The 23292-nt window shown below is 45.0% G+C and overlaps 1 protein-coding gene across 1 annotated transcript; it reads right to left on the reverse strand.

Moving 5' to 3' along the window:
- Positions 1-657: 657 nt before the first annotated feature.
- Positions 658-22873, reverse strand: map2k1 (mitogen-activated protein kinase kinase 1). Its single transcript, XM_048256702.1, has 12 exons — positions 22749-22873; positions 22448-22535; positions 10784-10994; positions 6821-6967; positions 5977-6054; positions 5741-5792; positions 4616-4740; positions 3379-3586; positions 2979-3043; positions 2828-2886; positions 2558-2603; positions 658-1581 (listed from the first exon to the last, which is right to left on the reverse strand). Exons 2-12 carry the CDS (start codon positions 22528-22530, stop codon positions 1468-1470), a joined length of 1188 nt encoding a protein of 395 aa, XP_048112659.1. The 5' UTR covers positions 22531-22535; positions 22749-22873; the 3' UTR covers positions 658-1467.
- Positions 22874-23292: the final 419 nt, after the last annotated feature.

Genomic DNA, 23292 nt, shown 5'->3' on the forward strand with positions numbered 1-23292 from the left:
CGCTGTCGGTTGCTCCTGTGTTGCAGCCTAACCTTGTGTGCGTTTTGTCATCCTGCAGAAAGAAGATGCAGTGCAGTTCTAAAGAATCCTCTTGAAGTGCAGACACACAATACAGATGTTTTTCTGGGATTTGGGGTGTTATTTTGTGTCTGGTGCTTCCACACATATACAAACCTGAGAAGGGTTTCTGAATGTATCCTGTCTTCAGTCTCCGGGTGATCTGTTCAAAATTTGCAGGGTCGTCTAAGTCATCGGCCGAAACATTTGAATATTCCCAGCGACCACCCCTTTCATCAGAGTTGCAATTGGGCCTCGACAGTTTTAAGTTTGGGAACCTCTGGCCTAGCCTATGCTGGAGGTGACCTCGGCCATCTGGTAATAGGCAGCCAATTTCAAATGCTTTTATCCTTTTGAATAGGATACATCAACTCTAGTGGGCTTATATACCGACCCAAATTAAATTTTACCCATTATTTAACATTGTTAGGCCATGTTACATCATACATGCAGGTGTATGAATTGATTCTGCTATGGTTATTGTATTTAGCTGACATTTTGGCTGAACTCCAATTAAAGATTAAAGTCTTTAAAAATCACTGCAGGCTGTGTCATTTTATAGAAGTGAGGTGGAGAAATGATGCCATGCTATGAATGATGTAGTTAAATAAACTGCAAGTTTATTGAACACATATCCCTAAATTTTCCAAGAGATTCTTTTGAAACACAAATTAGCACAAATACTCATGGGGTAGAGCAGAGGTATAAGGCTGGGAATGTCTACTCCCTATAAATAAGCATATTTAAGGGACTGCAAATGCCCATAGGTCTAATGGTCCTTTAACAGGATGAAGCCACTTGTACAAATATAAATCAAGGAAAAATATGTAGTGTGTGTAATGGGTTTGCATTCAGTTTTTACATTTAAGTGTTCCTATGGCTGTGAAACCTGTACAGTTAGGGAAGAGATACTTCTCCATTCGATCAGCAGGGAGGGCCTCCAAGCGACATGTCAAATGGCTCAATTAACTCTGCTGGGGGGAATAAAAACTCATTCTTAATCTGGAGCGTGGATCAAAGCTTTTAAAGTGCTCATCTGTCTTTCAGTGCGTCACTTAGCAGACAAGCTAAACCTTTACGAGACCCTCATTGAGCTCAAAATACCAGGTGTGTTCTAGTCCATGGCTACTGCCCTCATACTGGCCATTTTATCTACAGTTTCAAGCAAACAATTGACAATTTGTACACAATGTTCAGATTTAAAAGTTCAAAGGGGGAATCTGTGTTGTGGAGTGAGGCAGTGATTGGCAAATTTGTTAATTGATTGGCAGACTTGTAATGGTGTTAGCACATGGTAGCCAGTTGGTTAGTGCATGACTGGAAAGTGTGTGTGAGTGTCTTTGCTTGGGGTTGGCAGAGGGACTTGTTTGGCATGGCTGTTGTGGGGAGTGTGTGTCAGGGGTCGCACTCTCACACCCCCGCACTGTGGGTGGGGGTCACGGGTTGGTTCAGGCCGATGGTGCTGCACAGCCAGCCGGCAAAGTCCACCTCCTCAGCCTCGGACTGCTTGATGAAGGGGTGGACCTGAAGAAGAGATGCAGGACACAGAAGGGATTAGGTCCTCTGTGCAGTCAGCAGTGCCTAAGCTCACACGCGCACACACACCTGGCCGGCGATCAGCTCCATCAGTCATGTAGGCCTACATGTGTGGGTGTGTGTAGGTAGCTGATGAATACACAAACCCAACTATGGGAAAAGATTTGGTTGGAGCTGACCATGTAATTGGCCTCCAGGTTTACTGAAAATAGTTGTGTAACTTCCTGACTGTTAAATGTTTATCTCTGAACTTGTACTCTGCACAATGACAATAAGGTTGAATCTAATATTACTCCCTTAGAGGTGGACACATGCTAACACAGTAAAGGGAAGCTTACAATAGTCATTATGTATGCTCATATATGACTTCACTGCCCCCTTTTAGAATGGGCAGTGCTATCCTTTTAATTAAGCTGTTGCTGTATAAATAACCTGAAATTGCAAAATAACTGACTAGAGGCAGGCTAGCTCAGCTCACAACCCCAGTACAAAGGCAGGCTAGCTCGGCTCACGACCCCAGTACATAGCTGACTAGAGGCAGGCTAGCTCAGCTCACAATCACAGTTCTCTATATGGAAATACAATGTGGAAATACAATAAGGCCCAACTGCTCCGTAAATTACTCGACACATTCTCACCCTTTATCTTCTTTCATTAAAAACAATCTCCCTTTCCTTCCTTAGCCACTGTGGCTCGTCCTCCAGCCTCTCTGGCAGTTAGACGGCCTGTATGGTCTGTCTGAGCCCAGTGTTCCTGAAGCATGGCTCTACAGCACCATGCTTTGAGTGTTTTCTCCACTGCTATTTGAATCAGAGTTCACTTTTAAAGTACCTTAGGTGAAAATGTCTGCAAAATGAGTATAAGTGTCAACAAAATGAGAGCAATATACAGTAGGCTAAAGTTGTGGGAAGGAAATTGTGTCAACTCGTGTTGTGTGAAGTTGAGAGCTGTAACTCATACTTACTATCAGCTGCTTCAGGTCCGCCCTTTCTGCTGGATTCTTGATTAAGCTGCATATAGAGAAATAATAAATCAGCTTTGATTGGTGTGTTGAGTGTAGACCACATTTATCTTTATGCAGTTACACTGTCATTCCACAAGGGGGCAGCATGCTTCACTGATGAGTTGATTTTACTGGAATTCATGTGCCTCATTTACGGACACGCATCCCACACACACTATTTGAGACCTGGCCAACCTCTCTGAGGCTGTGTAGGTGTGTGTCAGTACGTACCATTTATTAACAAAATCTTGGAAGTCAGCACTGAAGATCCCTGGCAGCTTTGGAGGAGGCTGAAAATAAAGTCATGATTCACATCACATTCACACATGCACTAGATTCCAGGAAGAAGTATCTTTATGGCAGTCAAGACCGCCCCACTCACTTCATTCACGATATAGTCAAGCAGCTCAAAGATCGCCATTGGAGGCCGGCTGTCAGGGCCATAGGCTAAAAATGAAAACAATGATGGTTAAATACAACATTTTATTTAAAGACTAGCTTTTCAATGCTATGATGCAATTATACTGTTAAATATGAGTAATGTAAGAAGTTTAAGAGTTAATAGGCAGAAAAAATAACATGATCTATCTATCTGTCTATCTACCAACCTACCTTTCTGACTGACTGTCTATCTGTCTGTCTGCCTATGTATGTATGTATGTATGTATGTATGTATGTATATGTATGTACCTATGTATGTGTGTGTGTGTGTGTGTGTATGTATGTATGTGTGTATGTATCTATCTATCTATTTAACTCTTCATGTGCCCTGAGCCACTCACAGCTGCCAGGCCTGCCGGGGGGCCTGGGTTTGGGGGAGGCCTCTGTGGACGAGGGGTCTCCCTCCACGGGCTGTCCGAAGATCTGCTCCAGCTCCTTGGCATCCGGGGGCGGGATGGGGAAGCGGCCGATGGCCATCTCCACCAACGACAAGCCCATGCTCCAGATGTCCGACTGCACCGAGTAGTGGGTGCCCTGCAGCCTCTCCGGCTGGGGAAGCGGGAGGGGGGTGGGGAAATGGGAGGGGAGGACAGGAAGACAGGGATGACGTAATGGGAGCCCCAGCTTAACGGGTGGGCTCATGTAAGATCTCTCTCTCTCTCACACACACACACACACACACACACACACACGTACGCATACAGGCCAGCAACAGAACAATGCCTGCTATTTATTTCAACACCTGCCAAGTCTTGGCAAACTCTCATCTCTGAAAGGCTTTGAGTGAATCGTGCAGATTTAACTCTATGTTCCCAGTGACCGTGTGTTTATGTTAGGGATAAACATTCTTAGAAACATAACATTGCCTTTAACAGCACACAAAGAAATACCACAGTGCATGTTTGAATCGGTAACATTCAGTGTTGAATGGGCACCATTTATGGGCAGCTCATACACAGGTGGCTAAAAGCCCACCAAGTTTGATCCCAGCCACAGTGCATCACAATAGTTATACTGTTTATACTATTCTAAATGTACAGTTGCCTGTCAAAGCACATTAAACATTCCGTGCTCAGTGATTTCTGTCATTCACAATGTGTCGTTGTGTTGTTAGTTTGTTTATTAGCGTTGGGTGGGCATGTATTTTGTTCGTCTGGCCAGAGGACGCACAGACACACACAGGGACAACACGGCACAGAGGACGCAGGACACACACACACGGTACAGAGGACATAGGGACACACACACACACACACACGACACACACGGCACAGAGGACGCAGGGACACACAAACACAACACAGAGGACGCAGGACACACACACACACGGTACAGAGGACGTAGGGACACACACACAGGACACACGGCAGAGGACGCAGGACACACAAACACGGCACAGAGGACGCAGGACACACACACTGCACAAAGGACGCAGGACACACACACGACACTAAGGGCCTTGGGACACACACAGCACAGAGGGGCCTTGGGACACACGCACAAAAAGGGCCTTGGACACACACACGGCAAAGAGGACACAGGACACACACGGCACGGGCAGCAGCAGGAGGGACTTACAGACATGTATGAGCGTGTCCCTACAAACGAGTTGGCCATGGAGTCAATGAGCTGGCCGCTCACGCCGAAATCACACAGCTTGATCTCCCCGCGTGAGTTCACCAGGATGTTGGAGGGCTTCACGTCTACGAAGGAGGAGGAGGAGGAGGCTAATTACTTTGACAGCAGGGAACAGAGAGCATGTCCACCTCCATTTACTAGCCTGAACAGGGAGAGCATGTCCACCTCCATATACTAGCCTGAACAGAACAAGGAGACGGCCCTCACTACACGGCATGCACTCTCAGCATATACAATACACACTTTGAAATAACAACACTGCCAACTTAGTGTGAAATACTATAAGTAATGTCTATATACTATATAATAATAATAGGGCTGTTAATCGATTAAAATTTTTTATCTAATTAATTACATACTCTGTGATTAATTCATCTAAATTAATCGCATATATGATTTTGGCTGTGAAAGTATTTTAAATATTTAAATTCAAATGAATCATTGAATAATCAGCATTAGTGACATTAAAGTTCAAAAACTCTTTTATTATTATTTTAATAATGGCCATAATCTATGATATGACCTAATATGCTGAGGAAATAAATTCAAAAGTGCTTCGGGAAGAAGTTTTTTTTATCACGTACATTGCAGAGGACTTTATTTTAATCAACACTTTATATTTATCAACACCATCAGGCCATTTTTGAAAAGTAAATGTTCCAATCAATGATCTAGGCAGCACATTTTCTTCTCTCTCCTTCATTTTACAGTCTAATGGTTACTGACTACAACTGCTCAGGGTCAAAGGTCATACAGAATCGATTAATCTGCGTTATTTTTTTTTTATTTAGTTATTTTTTCTCAAATTAATTAATCGAAATGAATCAGTTATTTTGACAGCCCTAAATAATAATATAAAAGGTGAACAATATAAAGCATTTCTAATGTGCAAGGAAAGGGACTTGCCAACATGCTTTACTGAAAATACAGCATGTATATGTCTTTATATCCATAAATATATACGTATTTAAAGAAAAAGATATTTCTAGATAAGTGCATATTTGTGTGAGTAGTAAAACATGAGGTCTGTCCCGTGCTGCTGGTTGGGAGAACGGAGCCACTGACCTCTGTGCATGATCTTGTGTTTTTCCCTCAGGTATGACAGGCCTTTTATCACCTGGTGAGACAGCAGGGGAGAGGTCTGTTACATTTCAAACACACACACACACACACACACACAAAAGCACATAAACACTCTTATACACATGAACATGCATACACACACACACATGCTCACACTCTAAAATGCACATGCTACCACACTGCAAAAAACGGCTGAAATGAAAAACATTGGCACTCACTGCGATGCTGACTTTGCCCAGGATCTCTTCAGGGATTTTGCCGGCCTTCTTCAGGGACTGGTCCAGAGATCCACCGTCCTGCAAACACAATCAGTATTTACATCTGGACATGGAAACACACACACACACACACACACACACACAATTACAATGACTAAGGATCAAATGTAATATGTGCATGTATTTTTTGCATTCTCTCTTGATGCTCTTGATGCTCCAACCCACCAGTGTGTGTAGAGTGATGTGTGTGAGATCAGTGTGTGTAGAGTGCTGTGTGTGAGATCAGTGTGTGTAGAGTGCTGTGTGTGAGATCAGTGTGTGTAGAGTGATGTGTGTGAGATCAGTGTGTGTAGAGTGCTGTGTGTGAGATCAGTGTGTGTAGAGTGCTGTGTGTGAGATCAGTGTGTGTAGAGTGCTGTGTGTGAGATCAGTGTGTGAGTGTGAGATGTTGTAGACATTCTAAGAGAGATCAGACATCAGAGATGTGCTGGGAAACTCAAGATACAGCACACCTACACGTCCGTCCCATAGCTGTAGGAGATGGATGCACACCTACACGTCCGTCCCATAGCTGTAGGAGATGGATGCACACATACCAAGGGTGGGAGGCAAGTTGGCCTACCTGTCTGTCAGCCTACCAACATGTTTGTCCACATGTTTCTCTGCCTACCTGCCTGCTGTCTGTTTGCCTGCTGGCTGCCTGTCTGTCTGTTTGTCTGTCTGTCTGTCTGTTCCCTTCCTGTCTCTTCAAATATCCACTCCACAACCATGTTCCAAGCAGATCTAATCTCTACTCCCTCTCTCACCATCCATCCATCCATCCATCCATCCATCCATCACCCACCATGTGTTCCATGCAGATGCTGATCTCCCCGTCGCTGTAGAAGGCTCCGTAGAAGCCCACGATGTAGGGCGAGTTGCACTCATGCAAGACCTGCAGCTCTCTGATGATCTGGTTACGGATGGCCGGCTTGATCTCCAGGTGGATCAGCTGGGAATGCGTACACACAGACACACACACACACAAAACACACACACAGGGGCATGAGTGAGCGAGGCTAGGTCATTGGAGCATTGGAGACCTTCCGTATGTGTGAGCCACTGAATTACATGTAGTCAGTCAGGCAGAAATCCATTCACTCCATCCATGCCTTCATATCACTGGGCTTTTTAAATTAACTAGACCAAAATAGACTGCAGATATCTGAGCTCTCATTTCACAGGGTATACTATGTATTAATGTTGCAATGTGACATACAGTACATGTAGGCTCTTGTCTATCTTGTATAGATTTTATATAGATCTGCTATATTTTACTCATAGTATATCACTAAGATTTCATTTCAACAGAATATTGACTTAAAGTGATACGCCACCATTTGGGGAAATATGCTCATTTTCCACCTCCCCTCGAGTTAAACAATTGAGTTTTATCTTTCTCCAGTTCATCCAGCCGTTCTCTGAGTCTGACTCCAGCCTAGCATAGATCATTGAATCGGATTAGACCATTAGCATCTCGCACGCTATCGCCAGACTCGGAGAACGACTGGATGAACTGGAGAAGGTAAAACTCAATTGTTTAAAGGAGTATTCCGGTGAGATATTGACCTAATTGTGTTGAAGCATGATACCGAGTGTGAATGTATGTCTCTTAGCTCATCTCCCTGCACTCAGAAATCTGGCGCTAGTTAGCCGATGCTACCAGTTTTTCGATGGGGGTGCCTCAAGCATCGGCCTAGCCATGCAAATAAATCACTGTTTTACAGCATTTACGAGGCTCAAGTAGCTCCATACTTCATTTGTAGACTTCAAGGGCCTTGACATTTAAAACGAGACATTGGGAACTTTGAAAAAAGACAATTTATACAGACAGTACCTTTAGGAAGTTTACCGTTCGCCGCCATCTTCAATTTAGTCACGATAAGCTAAGTTTTAACAATTTACGAATGAACAGGGAGGATAAGGGATCAGATTCCAAAAATAATTCGGTGAAATGCATGGATTCCAGTTGCTGCTACTGAAGCAACTGGAATCCATGCATTTCCACTGAATTATTTTTGGAATCTGATCCCTTATCATACCTGAAGTCTACCAATGAAGTATGGAGCTACTTTGAGCCTCGTAAGTGGTGTAAAACAGTGATTCATTTGCATGGCTATGCCGATGCTCAAGGCACCCCCATCGAAAAACATCGGTTAACTAGTGCCAGATTTCTGAGTGCAGGGGACAAGCCGAGATGAGCTATGAGACATACGTTCACACTCGGTATCATGTTTCAACACACTTTAGGTCAATATCACACCGGAATTCTCCTTTAAGTCGAGGGGAGGTGGAAAATGAGCGTATTTCCCAAAATGCTGGCATATCCCTTTAAAGAACACCTTGAAGGAAGAGAAACCCCAATAGCTCTAAATAAAATATATGCATTATGGATGTGATCATATATTTAATATGTGCATTATGAATGTGATCATATTGTAACGATTTGATAGCGACACACAGTTGTCCAATCAAAAGGTTTATTAGCTGAGAACGAGAGCACACAGACCAAGACCCAGAACACAATACACACGGGCAGGTCGTCAACACACACACTACACATACAGGGGAGGGGCGCAGCCCCCACACAAAAAAAGGATCACACATGAGGGAGAACTAAAAGGGAACATGTTACAATAAAGACGCGTAACATTACACTCCAAAACTAAGGAGAATAACGACATAAACCCCAAATGTTCGCTTCAGTGATCCCAGGATGCCCTGCGCTGAGAACGCTTAACACTGTCTTTATGCCGACGCCACATAGGTCCCCAACAAGCCATTGCCGCCTCGGCAACGCGACCACGGGTAGCCACATGCTTAAGGCCGGCGCTGCCGCCTCCGCCACTCAGTCCAGTGCGACAGTACCGCCAAATCACGTGGGTGCACACGCAGGAGCTCACTCAACGGGCGCCACGCTGCTAGCAATCCAGTTCGGGCGTTCTAGCAGCCACTCACGTGGCGACCCCGGGCCGGGCACCAGCTCCTCAGCAGCCGCCCTCAGGCTGCATCTTTCCGCTCGCAGTCACCACGGCACTCCTCCTCTCCTGGCGGGCCCCTAGGTGGCCTTTTCAACCGTCGACACTGTACCAAGCACCGGGTTCGAGGGGGCCAGATGAAGCTGCACCAACGCCACTCCGGCTCCCGCCGGTCGCCCGACCAGGACAGACAGGCACCGACTCACAAGAGTTAACCGGACGCTGGCTCTCCCGCTGCAGCTACCGCCTTTGGCGTCCCTCCTCGATGTTGCCATCTCGCTGAGAGCCGTCCTGTTTCTGCTCCCCGCCCGTTCCACTCCCTCAGGCCTCAGCCGAAGGCACGACCCCGAAATGGCCGTGCTAACGAACTCCACACAACAAACTTTTTTAAAGGCGCCGCCAACAGGCCAACTAGAACGGCTTCACAGCCACGGTTGCCTCTCACACGCACCCAAAAAGTTTTAAAGTTCAGAGTTCAGGAGGCCCTTTCCGTCACTGCTGCCCCACCGTCGTGGGAGTTTGTTGCCCTCAGCGGCTCTGCCAACCGTCCATCGTCTAGGAACCCTTCGGCTCTGCTCACGCCTGCTCGCTGCCTTCGCCCGCTTCGGAGTCAAGCGCCCATGCCAGCGTCGTCTTCTCCACGAACGCTTCTTCAGGCCCCTCTTCCGGCAAGATCTTCTCCCATGGCCGCAGGCAGCTCCAGACGATAGCTCCTCTTCTCCGTCGGCAGTAGCAATAGAAGGCCCCGAGCTTTTTAGTAGCCCTTACAAGGGCTCTCTCTGGATCCTCTTGCGTGGGCCTCCACCCAGTGGTGAGGTCTCCCGCTCCCAGCTTCTCTCGCTGAGCGGAGGTCATGTTCAAAAGTCGCTTCTGACACCAATGTAACGATTTGAAGGTGACACACACAGTTTAAAAATTAAATCGAATCGAGGATTTGGTGACACCCCTATCCGTAACCCATGGCATCCTCTAAAAAAGGGCACACAGACCATAACAACAAAATCCAGCTCTGACCTGTGTTTCATCTGAAGACATGAGGATGGTGCAGATGAATAGCCTACAAGTACACCTCCACAGTGTGCGCCTGCTACCTACTAGTCTTCAGTGCTTTGGATAACTCCTCTCACCGGTATGCACAGCAACCTCCTCCCGCTCTACCCTCCACACAATCTTTAAACAAGAGTACGCATTTACACAGCTGGCTTGCTCCCTTAACACAAGCCCTGACTTGCGCTACTGCCAGGGTATTATCAAATACTTCAGCAGGTTTGAAAACATTTTACGAATGTTAAATACATCACATTCTGTTTTACTGATGCAGAGTTCAAGCGATTATTTTTTGCATATCCTAAATGCTTTTGCATGTGCTCTGAATGAGAAAATCAAGATGTGTGGCAGCTTTTCTTCCCAAGCTTGCTCCTGTACAGATCGTCCTAACATTTTACTATATACTATACTATACTATACTATACTATATAATATACTATAATTGAAGCTCAAAATTATCCCTTACTTTTATTTGATTGTGTTTTACACTATTTGACACTCTTACAATGTGTACTGTTAATTGTTATGACTATTATAATGTAAGTCACTTTGGATGAAAGCCCCTATAACAAAACCATAGCATAACCAAAACCATAACATAACCATAACCACAACCATAACATAACCAAAACCATAACATAACCATAACCACAACTATACGCAGCGAGGCACGGGCCAGTTCTGAGCTAAATCCGGTTGGTTAACCCAGGCTTTCTGTTAGTCTGTGGTGTTTCTGACCGTACCTTGCGTGCCATGATGAGCCCCGAGGGTTTGTGTGAGACCTTGAAGACCACTCCTCCGTTGCCTGCGCCCAGCTCGCAGATCTTTTCAAAGTCGTCGTCCTTGAGCTCGCCCACCTTCTGCTTCTGCGTGAGGAAAGCTTCCAGACGCTTCCGCTGCTGCTCGTCCAGCTCCAACTCCTCCAGCTTCTTCTGCAGGGCCTCCAGGTTGGTCCTGGGGATGGACATGGACACACACACACACAAACACACAGAAACAGAAATAAGACAAAAGTGTGTCAGATACCAAAGGCACATTAGGTGTGTGTGTGTGTGTGTGTGTGTGTGTGTGTGTGTGTGTGTGTGTGTGTACAAAACATGGCAGCAAACATAAGGTGTAAGGTTGTGCCTTTGTGTCTCCTCCTCTATGTGTAAGGATATCAGGTATACTCATAGCCTATTAGCAACATTTAATAGCTTAATTTACAAAGCAGTAATATCCAACTAATTATATTAATTAATTCATTAATTAGCCGTCTATTACAAAATGTACTTAGTCTAAATAATTGGTAATAATGTGTATTAAGATGCAAATCATGTCCCATTAAAACAAATGTAAAACAAATGCCACGATGTAGGTGTTACTTATAAACAAAAAGAAATCCTGTCATTTTTTTATTAAAAAGCAAAACAGTGCGGTGTGCAGTGCACGCTTCACATGAGATGCTGCCGTCACCCTTTTCAGCTGAACATTACCATGGCAACACAGCCAAGACAGCTGTCAGTCAAGGCCAGCTGAGAGATGTGAGTGTTTGCCTGAGGGAGAGAGAGAGAGAGAGAGAGGGAGAGAGAGAGACAGAGAGAGAGAGAGAGAGAGATCTTCCATCTCTATGCCTTCCACAAGACACCATGGGCAGGGCAGCCAACCACTGCATGCCTGGATGAGGGAGATGTCCGCTGGGTATTACACTACAGAGCAGGCTGTTGCAGCCTACAGTGTGTGCTCTTACGGTATGCAGCCTTAAACACATGGGGAGCTCAATACAGCTGCTCTGATAATGATATGATATACTCCTGTGTGTGTGTGTGTGTGTGTATGTGTGTGTGTGTGTGCGTGCACGCTTGTGTGTGTATTTGTGTACGTTCATTCAGTATGTATTTCTGTGAGAAAGGATGTGTTTGAGTGTGTGTGTGTGTGTGTGTGTGTGTGTGTGTGTGTGTGTGTGCGCGTGCGCGTGTATGTATGTATGTGTGTGTGTATGACCGTGTGTGTGTGTGTGTGTGTGTGTGTGTGTGTGTGTGTGTGTGTGTTCATTCCTTCAGACCCCAGTATGAGGAAATTGGGAGTTCCGCTAAGAATGTGTGCCTCTGTCGGGGCCATGTTGTCATGGCGATGCATTTCCTTTGCACTTCATTAGTAGAGTGAACTCCTCTGACCTTCTATTCTTCATCCTCTCTTCCTCTCCTCCCCCTGCATTCTCTCTCTCTCTCTCTCTCTCCTCTGCCACACACATACCCCATACTCTCACACCCTCTCTGTATACTTCAAACACACACACACACACACACACACACACACTCCCTGCCTCTCTCATTTTCTTCCTCTCTACAAATGCATATACTGTATGAATATGTCAGACCATATGTTCTTGTGTAGAAATGTGTGTGTGTGTGTGTGTGTGTGTGTGTGTGTGTGTGTGTGTGTGTGTGTGTGTGTGTGTGTGTGTGTGTGTGTGTGTGTGTGTGTGTGTGTGTGTTAACTAACCACAGATGAGTAAAACACAGAGAAAGCGTTTCCCTGGGGATCAATGGTAGTATCTATCTAAACCATCTGCATGTCTCACCTCACACACACTCATTTAACCCTTTCCTCTCCCATACCCCTCCGCTACTCAATGCTAACAGGAGAACTGCTAACCAAGCCGGTCCCACACCAAGCTCCTCATGTAGGGCTGATGGGCTCTTTCCTTTCTCACATGATAAAATCAATAGATGATCAAACATCTAAATAGGTGCAAGATCAATACACCAGGGGTGGAGCAGTAGCCCCTGGTGGTGCCAGTGAGGTGAGGCGTATGGACTGGACTGGACAGGATGTAAATCCATCCTGAAGAGCCAGTGAGCTGTGCTCTGCTTTCCAAGGTGAGATCCAAAGCGCTTTGATGTTGCTGGTGCGGCACAGCAGACAACTGTGCAGGAGACTGGGGACGGATCGGAGCAGATCAGGCACACACACACACACACACACACACACACACACACACACACACACACACACACACACTACAGAGGACACTGCTCCCCTTGAACCCCCCTCAAGGACCACTCACTCACCCATTCACATGCAAAACCTGTTTGTCCCCGTTTTTATTTTTCAAACATAAATTTTCTTTTAATTTCCCAGAGGCTCCTTGGCCAATATCATCAGGCTCTCTCCACGCATTTCCATAATAATATGATCACCAATGGATACTCTAGAGGTGGAGCTCGAGGGCCTTGAGGCTCTGAGCCCGATCACGACTCCGGGAGCTGGGCATGGACAAGAGGCTGTGTTGAGGCGTGTGATGGGCCACGATCAGCTACTGAGTGTGTGTCTCATCCGTGTGTGTAGTGAAGAGAGTGTTAAGTGTGTGCTATATGTGATAAGAGGACTGAACAACCATGGTTACGAGGTGGCTATGAAAATAAAGAGAGAGAGAGAGAGAGAGAGAGAGAAAAAGAAAGAGAAAAAGGAAAGAGAAATAAAGAAACTTTGTGTGAGCAAGATAGAGTGAAGAAAACCGTGAGAGAGAGAAAGAGAGAGACAGACAGAGAGCAATAAGAGAGTGAGTGAGAAAAAAGGGAAAGCACGCAAGAGAGGGAGAGAGAGAGAGAATGACAGAGGGCATGAGATAGAAAGAGGAAAAGAGTGTGAGTGCAGGGAGGGTAGCGTGGGTGGCGTGGGCGTGCTGCTGACAGGAGAGACAGAGGCGCTGCTGGAACAGGCTGAGCTACCGGAGAGAAGGAGCGAGGGAGGGAGGGAGAGATGGAGAGAGAGAGAGATGGAGAGAGAGAGAGAGAGAGGAGAGGGAGAGAGAGGGGAGAGGGAGAGGGAGGGAGAGAGAGAGAGAGAGAGAGAGAGAGAGAGGGGGGGGGAGAACATTTCACACTTTACACTTCACACCTCTCGTCTCCCCTGCTCTCAGTTTTATGCGTAGGAGAGGGAACAAGAACAGCACACACACACACACACACACACACAACACACAGATACAGATAGAGGAGGGGGTGGGTCATCTTTCACACTCCACAGGACCCAAGCCAGAAGCACAAGCACTATATAAGCACATTGATAAAACAGGTTACAATTTCAGGATTTAGGGAACACACACACACAATGCACAGAAGAGGAGATGTATGAGGACAGTGCAAAAACGACGAAGAGATGACCTTAACTTGTGTTTGCCTTTCTAATGTCTTACTTTCACTTTCACGTCATCAGTGATGAACCGCTGTTTACCTGATGAAGTGAAAGCTTAGTAAATTCCATGCAATATGGCAAGGCACAGCGTTCACTTTCTGTGCACAGAAAAACCTCACATACAACCACACTTATAACCACATACACAAATAACTACACACACACACACACTCCTCACACACACACTCATTCAAACACAACTTCTTTACTGCCTTCATTTCATTTGCTGATCTACTTTCTTTCTTAATCACCTTACACAACACACACACACACACACACACACACACACACACACACACACACACAGGTTCAGATAAATCTGAGGTTCAGGTTTACTCTTGGCTGCTGTTTAAAGGTAAGATTGCTGAAGCGGTTCCATGAAACAGATTGCTCAGTTCGCCGCCCGGCCCCCCAGCTGAGCAGGGGGCATGCACATGAAACAGCCCCCCCAAGGAGGGAGACCTGCTGGGCTCTCAGCCACGGGTCACTGGCCTGCTGGCCTGCCCTGGGTGGGTGGAGGTGCTTAATGATTCACAAGAGGACGCTTTAAACTACTCCCCAGGGGACTCCTGTGTGGAGCATGGCCATCAGTGGAGTGACCGCCGGGCAGACCGTCACACACACACACACACAAACAAACATATATATACTCAAAGAAATTATGACTTATGGCGGCCTTACATTGTACGATTTTGGTCTGTTTTCACAGTCGGCGACTAAATTTCCAAAGTCGGACAGAAATCATGGGAGTCGTACTGGAATCGCGGCGCGCTCCCGTTAAATAGATCGTTAAGTGAAAGGTGCCAATCTTAGCAGTTTTAAAGGACAAGTTCGCTATTTTACACTTAAAGCCCTGTTTTCAGATAGTTTATGATTAAATAGAAAGTTTAAGATTGAAATTTGGCGTACCGCCAAGTACCGCAAGTACAGTGCAGTACCGCAATACCGCGACTGCAAAAGACTACAGAAAGAATACAAACATCCCCATATCCGTTTCTGGCAGCAGAGTAATACCTATGATAAAACCTGTTGGAAAGCATCTTTTGCAGCGATCTTTGTGTGAGCATATCAGTGAACACCCCTGACCACTCGGTGAGTTTCATGTCTTCATGTAAACGAAAGTTTCATGTGTTTTAGAAAGATTGTTCCAGTGCACCTATGCAGCCGTTGTGGAGGTGGGAGGGTGCTACCACAGAAAGCGAAAATTCTCAGGACAGCAGCATGTGTCCAAACTTCAATCTTAAACGTTCTATTTAATCATAAACTATTTGAAAACAGGGCTTTAAGTGTAAAATAGCGAGCTTGTCCTTTAAGTCAGTCGGAAGTCAGTCTTTCCTAGTTTTGGCGTTACAACAATATCAAACATGTTTGATATTATCGCAAGTCTTTTAGTCGTGGCTCATCCAAATAGTGACGTGAACGATGTAAAAACCAATAGTGACTTCGCTCCAACACCAAACAGGAGGGGCAAAGTAGGCGACAGCTGTAGCAAGGGACCTGATGAAACCCATGAATATGATCATTTGTTATTTCGTTTCTTATACATTTTTAGTCGGCTCTTCCATGTGACAGAACAACTCTATATCGGTTAGGGATGTCACGCATGAAACAATGCTGCAGAAACACGAAAATATGACTTTGAGTTTAGTAGGCTATCATTTCAGTTCCCGTTGATATCTATTGCACGATGGGTAATAATTTAAAGGAATAGTTGCAGTCTTGTAAATAGTGACCCTGCAAGATCCCTAGTCATTGCAAAATCATAGTCTGTGACTTAAAACTCTATTACTTGTCTTTAGATGTGAGACTGTAGTCTTTCAAAAATCTTTTCCAAATCTTTGCAAATCTTTCCAAAGTCTGTCAGTGTAAGGAGGGCTTTAGACGGTTTTTGCCTTCTTCCGATGGCAGGAATTGAGATCCACTCATTGGATGGATCAGAGATGGGGGCCTATGCTAAGTAAGGACTGTTACCATATTCAGACTGTTTCTAATATGTTCAATGTCTAAGCTATTCTCTCACAAACAAATTAAACCTGTTATTTCATCTTATCCTGCTTACCAGGGCTTTGAACCAGAATTTTGTCCCAATTGGTTCCTTCCGAACAGAAACAGTATTTTAACGTTTCCGGTTTTCGGTTTAACCCTAAAATTGATGTTCCTGGACAGAAACTGTATTTCGCTATGCTACTTGTTTTGGAACATCAACAAACACCACTAACCACTCGGTGAGTTGCACTGTTTTGAAAACGAACGTTAAGGGTTGTTTTAAGGACATGTTTGTGCATGCATGTAGGCAGCCACTCTGAAGCAGTAAAGGCAATTCAAAATGACCAAAATGACCAATCGTCAACATTTCGGTGTCCACCAATCTAGTTCATCCAAAACACACCAGAAAAGGGACTCAAAGTGCTAAATACCGGAATTATCCTTTAAGTCTCTATCCTGTCATCAAACATTTAAAAAGTGCTATCATGTAAGTGGCATAACTGTAATATGTCTACATTTATTCAGTATTACACATGAATTAAGACGAGGAAAATGTCTGCCATGTCGTTTATTGGCAAACAACTGAACACATATCCATTATACTTCTAACATAGCTCAAATGACAAATAGGGCAGGCTACAGTACATAGCTGTCATTGAAAACTTCAATTGACCATACCTGGTCAGGGCCCAATCAGTGCATTTGTTCTCTTGTCATCCAACATACAGTAACAGTACAAAACAGCAAAGCAATACAGAAGCTTCAGTGTAGTTCTTACATCCATCCAAAAGCCTATGCAACTCACATAGCTAAATCTATGCAAATAACTGAAAGATGGTAGGCTACATAGCTGCCATTGTGGACATCAATTGACCAAACCTGCAGGGCCCAATCAGTGCATTTTTGTCTCTACATTTGTCTTGTACATAGCTGCCATTGTGAATATAAACTTTTAAACAAACGTCAATAACTTTGTCAGGGCCCAGAGGGAAATTACAAAAGATTCTGCCTGTACAGCTGGTGGTAAACTTCTCTATTACATTTCTCCCGATGAGTGAACGCCTGGAAGTGAACCTCACCAAGTCATATTGCATAGAAATCTTGTCAAAGAACGAAAAAAATAACGGTATTAACCGGTTACCATTTTTTTGATAATGTTCCCGGAACATTTAAAAATGTAAAGTTTCCGGTTTCGTTTCTGCTCCTAGCAAAACATCAAACGTTTCTGGTTTTAGTTTTCGTTCCGTGAACCGGTTCAAAGCCTTGCTGGTAGAATACCCATGCAGACACACACACACACACACACACAGAAATATATACATTACCCCAGGCAAATGCTTGTATGGGGTAATACCCTCACAGCTATTTACTGATCATTATGCTGATTACTAGTTAAGTATTTTATGTGTGCTTTATGTCTTTAGTTATTTCATCACACCTTTGATTTCCTCCGTCGCTGAGGAGAAGAAATCAATATGATGCTCTTGGTCACATCCATAATTGAAACCCTTTTCGTTAGGTGTGTGTGTGTGTGTGTGTGTGTGTGTGCGTGTGTGTGTGTGTGTGTGTGTGTGTGTGTGTGTGTGTGTGTGTGTGTGTGTGTGTGTGTGTGTGTGTACACAGCAGTGATTTAAAGACAAAAGAAAATGGGACTGTGAACAGAAGAGCTTCTGTGTACATTTCAGCCTAGGCCACACTTCATGTATGACGATGGTGGCTGTTTATTCTCAAGATTTCCCACGCTTATGGGAAGACTGCTGAAAAACAGTCTCCCCGTCCTGCTGCGTCCATGTCCTTCGCTATGCCCTAAGCTGAGCCTCAGGTGTGGACTGTGGAGGTGAATAGAAAACATGGAGAAGCACGTTGCAGTGCAGCTACGGTCAGAAAGACAAAGACAGACCAGCAGAGATGCTTCAGAACAGGAGAGACAGACAGATGTGTCAGTGTAGGAGAGACAGTTTAGAAGGGACAGACAGAGTTGTTTCAGTACAGGAGAGACAGACAGTTTCATTAGTGGAGGAGAGACAGACAAAAAGGGCTGGATCAATTATTCGATTATTTATCAAATAAATAAATCGCCAACTATTTTAGTAAATGGTGAATCAGTTTGGGTCATTTTCTTATGGAAAATAGCTAAACATTCGCTGATTTGTATTTTCTTCAACTGTAAATGAAATATCTTTGGCATGTGGACAAAAGATGGCATTTCAGGACATAATCTTTGGCTTTGGGGAACACTGATTAACATGTTCACCATTTCATGACATTTTATCATTTAAACAACTTAAATGATAAACATTTTATCATTTAAACAACTGAGGAGACACAGACTAATGAGAATCAGGATAGAGAGAATAAGGAGTGATAGAGAATAAGGAGCGATAGAAAATAAAGAGTGATAGAAAATAAGGAGCGATAGAGAATAAGGAGTGATAGAGAATAAGAGAATAAGGAGTGATAGAGAATAAGAGAATAAGGAGTGATAGAGAGAATAAGGAGTGATAAACAATAAAGAATAAGGAGTGATAGAGAATAAGGAGTGATAAACAATAAAGAATAAGGAGTGATAGAGAATAAGGAGTGATAGAGAATAAGAGAATAAGGAGTGATAGAGAATAAGGAGTGACTGAGAGAGATGTTCCAGGAGAGGAGCGGCAAACAGAGATGGTTCACCAGAAAACACTACGGTCCTTCTTAATCTACCTCTCGTGTGTATGTGTGTGTGTGTGTGTGTGTATGTGTATGTGTGAGTGTGTGTGTGTGTGCGTGTGTGCAAGTAAGTCTGCTGTGTGAGCCATGAAGTACTGATCATCACTGCTGGTGATCTATGTCATCAGGTTGTGATGTATTGCTTTTACTGAGCCACACACACACACACACACACTACTACTCACACTACTACTCACTCAAATTAAAAAGCAAATCTGGGGGGCTTGATCTCTGTAAAAATAACCCTCTGCACAGAAAGGTTCACTAATCAGAAGAGCTCCCTACCACACAGACACTAACAGAGAAATGAGCAAAGCTCACACACGAGAAATGAGCAAAGCTCACACAAGAGACATAAGCAAAGCTCACACAAGAGAAATGAGCAAAGCTCACACAAGAGAACACAAGTGAAATGAGCAAAGCTCACACAAGAGAAATGAGCAAAGCTCACACAAGAGACTGCTGCAGCCTGTATGTCCTCACACTAAATCAAGAGTTTGGGCTAAAGGATGTGGGTTAGATTTGGATACGGAACAGAAAATTATAGGGTAGGTGCTGCTGGGTAGGTGCTGCTGGTTGCTGGGTAGGTGCTGCTGGGTAGGTGCTGCTGGGTATAGGGTAGGTGCTGCTGGGTGCTGGGTAGGTGCTGCTGAGTGCCAGTTCCAGGGGGAAAGTGGGTTTACTGTCAGATCCCCACGGTCCCAATGAGGTCCGGAAGCGTGACTCAACTCTGAGGGATTACTAACAGCCCAGAAAAAAACACTTACCGTAAAACCCCTTCACACACACACACACACACCACTCCATATACACACTAACATCCCAGGTCCAGTTACTTATAGTGGGTGAAAGAATTCTAAACACCCCCCAGCTCTGACTTCCAGAGGCCTGATTCAAAGTTCCACAGCAGCATTCCAGAGCCCCACCCGCCTGCCCCGGCCTGCCCTGGCCTCCTGACAGGAATGCGCCGGCCCATGGGCTCTGCTGTCACACTGCAATACAGAGGTCCCCTTAGACCCCTCCCTAAAGGCGGCACCACCACCACAATACAATGCACCACACCACACCACACCACAACACACCAACACGCTCCATCCTCCTCCACCCTCTCCACCCTAGACAAGCCCCAGAGCACTGGAAGCAAACGCCACTGAAGAAATCCAAACTCTGGGCTTACACTGAGGGAAACAGTAGCTTTCTTGGAGAGGGTTCTGTGTGAGTGAGTGAGAAAAAGCAAGAGTGTGTGTGCATAGAGCTACACTCTCACACACAAAGAGAGTTAGCAGCCTTTTGCCCTCTCTCTCTCTCTCTCTCTCTCTTCTCTCTTTCTCACTCTCTCTCTCTCTCTCTCCTGTGCCACTCTCGCTGCTTCCCAGGAATATTTTTAGCCAGCATACTTCCCACCTCTCTCACCATACCACACCATATGCACCCTCTTACCTGATAGTGCTCCAGGGCCTCTGTATCAGCAGCAGAGATCTTGTAGATTTGTATAAACCCTCCCAATTTACACTATTACATACCCAACCCTCTCCCTCTATAACCCCCCCCACACACACACACACACACACACACACAGACACCCACGCACACAATACACACACACTCAGCCACACAGAAAGTATATTAGAAACTAAGACACTTAGAAACTTAGAAACTTATTATGGTCCATTACAGTCTTGGAAGAAATTATGTATATTAAAATGACAGTAACAAAGATTTCTTAATGACCAGATGCTATTAATTACATAAAAAGCCATTATTATGAGGATGTTATGAGGCTATCCTTACCCTTTGCTCCATTGTTATGAGGCTATGCTTACCCCTTTGCACCATTGTTATGTGGCTATGCTTACCCATTTGCTTCCCTTTGGGCAGCGGCAGTGGCTCTGACACTTGACCCCAATGCTCCTGATGAGCAGGTGACTGCCTCCATCATCGGTGTGTGTGTGTGTGTGTGAGGCACAACATGACATGTAAAGTGCTTTGGGTGCTCGAAGGAGCCGTTTAAATACAGTCCATTCACCAGAATGTTTTGGAGTAATTAAACTTTTCCGAAACCCAAACTGTCAGAGCTTTGTTTTCAAAGCCCAGTCTGTTGGAAACACTGCAGCTGTCCCTAGAATCCCCACTGCCACTCTCCAGCAAGGCAAACCTGTCAGCGTGTCACCCATCGTCCACCGCATCTATACCGATGAGCCTCCCGACAGGCTCGAGCGATGGCGGGATGAGGATGTGTGTGTGTGTGTGTGTGTGTGTGAGGCCTTCAGGGCTCTCGGCAGGCTCTGAGTAACGGGAAGCCATGACACGCACCACTGAGCCCAGCGTGGTCAAGGCCAGGGAGAGAGAGAGAGAGAGACGTCTGAGTCATGATTGGTCCACAGATCTGAGAGACGGCGCTAGCACCCACAGAGGTGCCAAACAATAGACACAGAGATGGACGGAACATTTAGGACAGTTCCAGAGCCATAAGAACAAAAGGGTTCCACAGGGCATTCTTATCATTGCCATGCATCACATGACCCAGTCCAATCACAGAGACTTGTTTATGTTTATAGTAAGCAATAATAATCATTACAGAGCTACCATGAGGGTTTAATTGAGCTGGGGGGGGCGCAATGATACCTCTCTCTCTCTGACCCCAGTCAAAGGAAGCCAACTATGTTGTCACTACAGTTCATCATCTCTGCGGATCTTTCCGTGTTTGTCCACCCTGTGGTGCAAACTGACCGCACACCTCCTTGACAGCCTCTGTCCCCATCCTGACTCTGCTGGGCCCTGGTCCTCAACCCTCAGACACAGAGAGCAGGATGCTAATCTCACCCACACAGACCATTCCTGGACCCATGGGCCCGTCATAAAACCACATCTCTGGTGACCTCAGTGAAGGGAAAGATAGCCTAGTGACAGCTCCACACATTGTTATATCTTCTTTGCCTGGGTGTAATAACAACCTGTCTGTTTGGACTGCACACAGTGATTTCATCATCACCCTGTAACATTTAAACAGGCTCTCTCTTACGAGCAACATTGCCAGTTCAGCTGGGGAGACCACAATACTATGAGCTACGTCCACAGTACCAACAGTGATTTAGCAAAACTGCAAATTACACATAATAAATATTCATGGACTTTTGGATATGGGACAAAAGTAGAATAGGCAACTTGCACGCACGCATGCACGCACAAGCACAAGCACACACACACACACACACACACACACACACACTTAGATTCACAAAGAGTAGCCTAGGCATGCTACAATTATTAGTTGTATGACATTCACAAATATTTGTAAAATATCCTCACGTTTAAAATGATTCCTGCAATTTTCTGTTGGCTACTCAAATGACAGTGTTCAACCAATAGCCTAGGCAAATTTAAAATAAGGTTAAATTTACGAGCATATTCAACCGCCCCTTGTAACCTAATCAAGGGCAACCTAGGCTAAATAGACAACAAATGGCAGTTCATCCAGAGCGCAATTTAGGACTTTGGTGTAGACTAGTGATTGCATGGCCAGAATAACTCACTCCGAAGACCCGGTTCCGTTTATCGCGTTCCCATCAGGAATCGGGTTGAGCGTGATCGGCTCTGGCTTCCTCCTCTTCTGCATTTTTTCTGAGAGACAGAAATGCAATTTAACAACAAAGAAAAAACGACAGGAGTGATTTAATATCAGCTCACTGGTGAATCAACTTGCTGTCAAAGGAGAACAGTCAGAGTGCTATGTTGATTCCACCCAAACGATGAGCTATATATATAAAAATAAAAGCTAGCCAGCCTACTTCCTAGACTGTGTGGAAAGATAAATAATGCAAAAATGTCACAAACCTGTCACAGAGCAGCAACAGCTGGACAATAAATCAATTCACCAAGGTGGTGTAGACTACTGTGGTATCATGGATGGGTGGATGTCGGTGGTGGACAGTCCGGAGATGGTCTGTTTACGTCACGAAATATTTACATCTGTCTTCCGGACCGCATGGCTCATCGTGGTAAATGTCTCCATCTTGTGGCCAACTTCTGACGTGTCCTGACATGTGTTGCACAGTGTCTGGCTGACAGAATTCTAATATAGGCTATTCTATAGCAGCCCAAAATAATGAACTTGCTTTCCGAATCAAAGAATCATGGCATGCACAGATCAACAGTGTTTTTGAATAGATATTATACCAGCATGCTTAGGTGACATGATGCACACACAAAGTATTTTTCCCTTATATAAAGGCTGACCTAAGATATATGCAAGCATGATCACATCGTACTTGCCCAGATATGGGTAGCGTAAACTGTCTTGAAAACGATAGCCTAAGAGCTCTTTTCCAAAAGCTATCAATCAATTTTTGCGTTTTGGCATGCCACCCCAAGATTTGCA

The sequence above is a fragment of the Alosa alosa genome, chromosome 11 (genome assembly GCF_017589495.1).
Source record: "Alosa alosa isolate M-15738 ecotype Scorff River chromosome 11, AALO_Geno_1.1, whole genome shotgun sequence".
NCBI lineage: Eukaryota > Metazoa > Chordata > Actinopteri > Clupeiformes > Clupeidae > Alosa > Alosa alosa.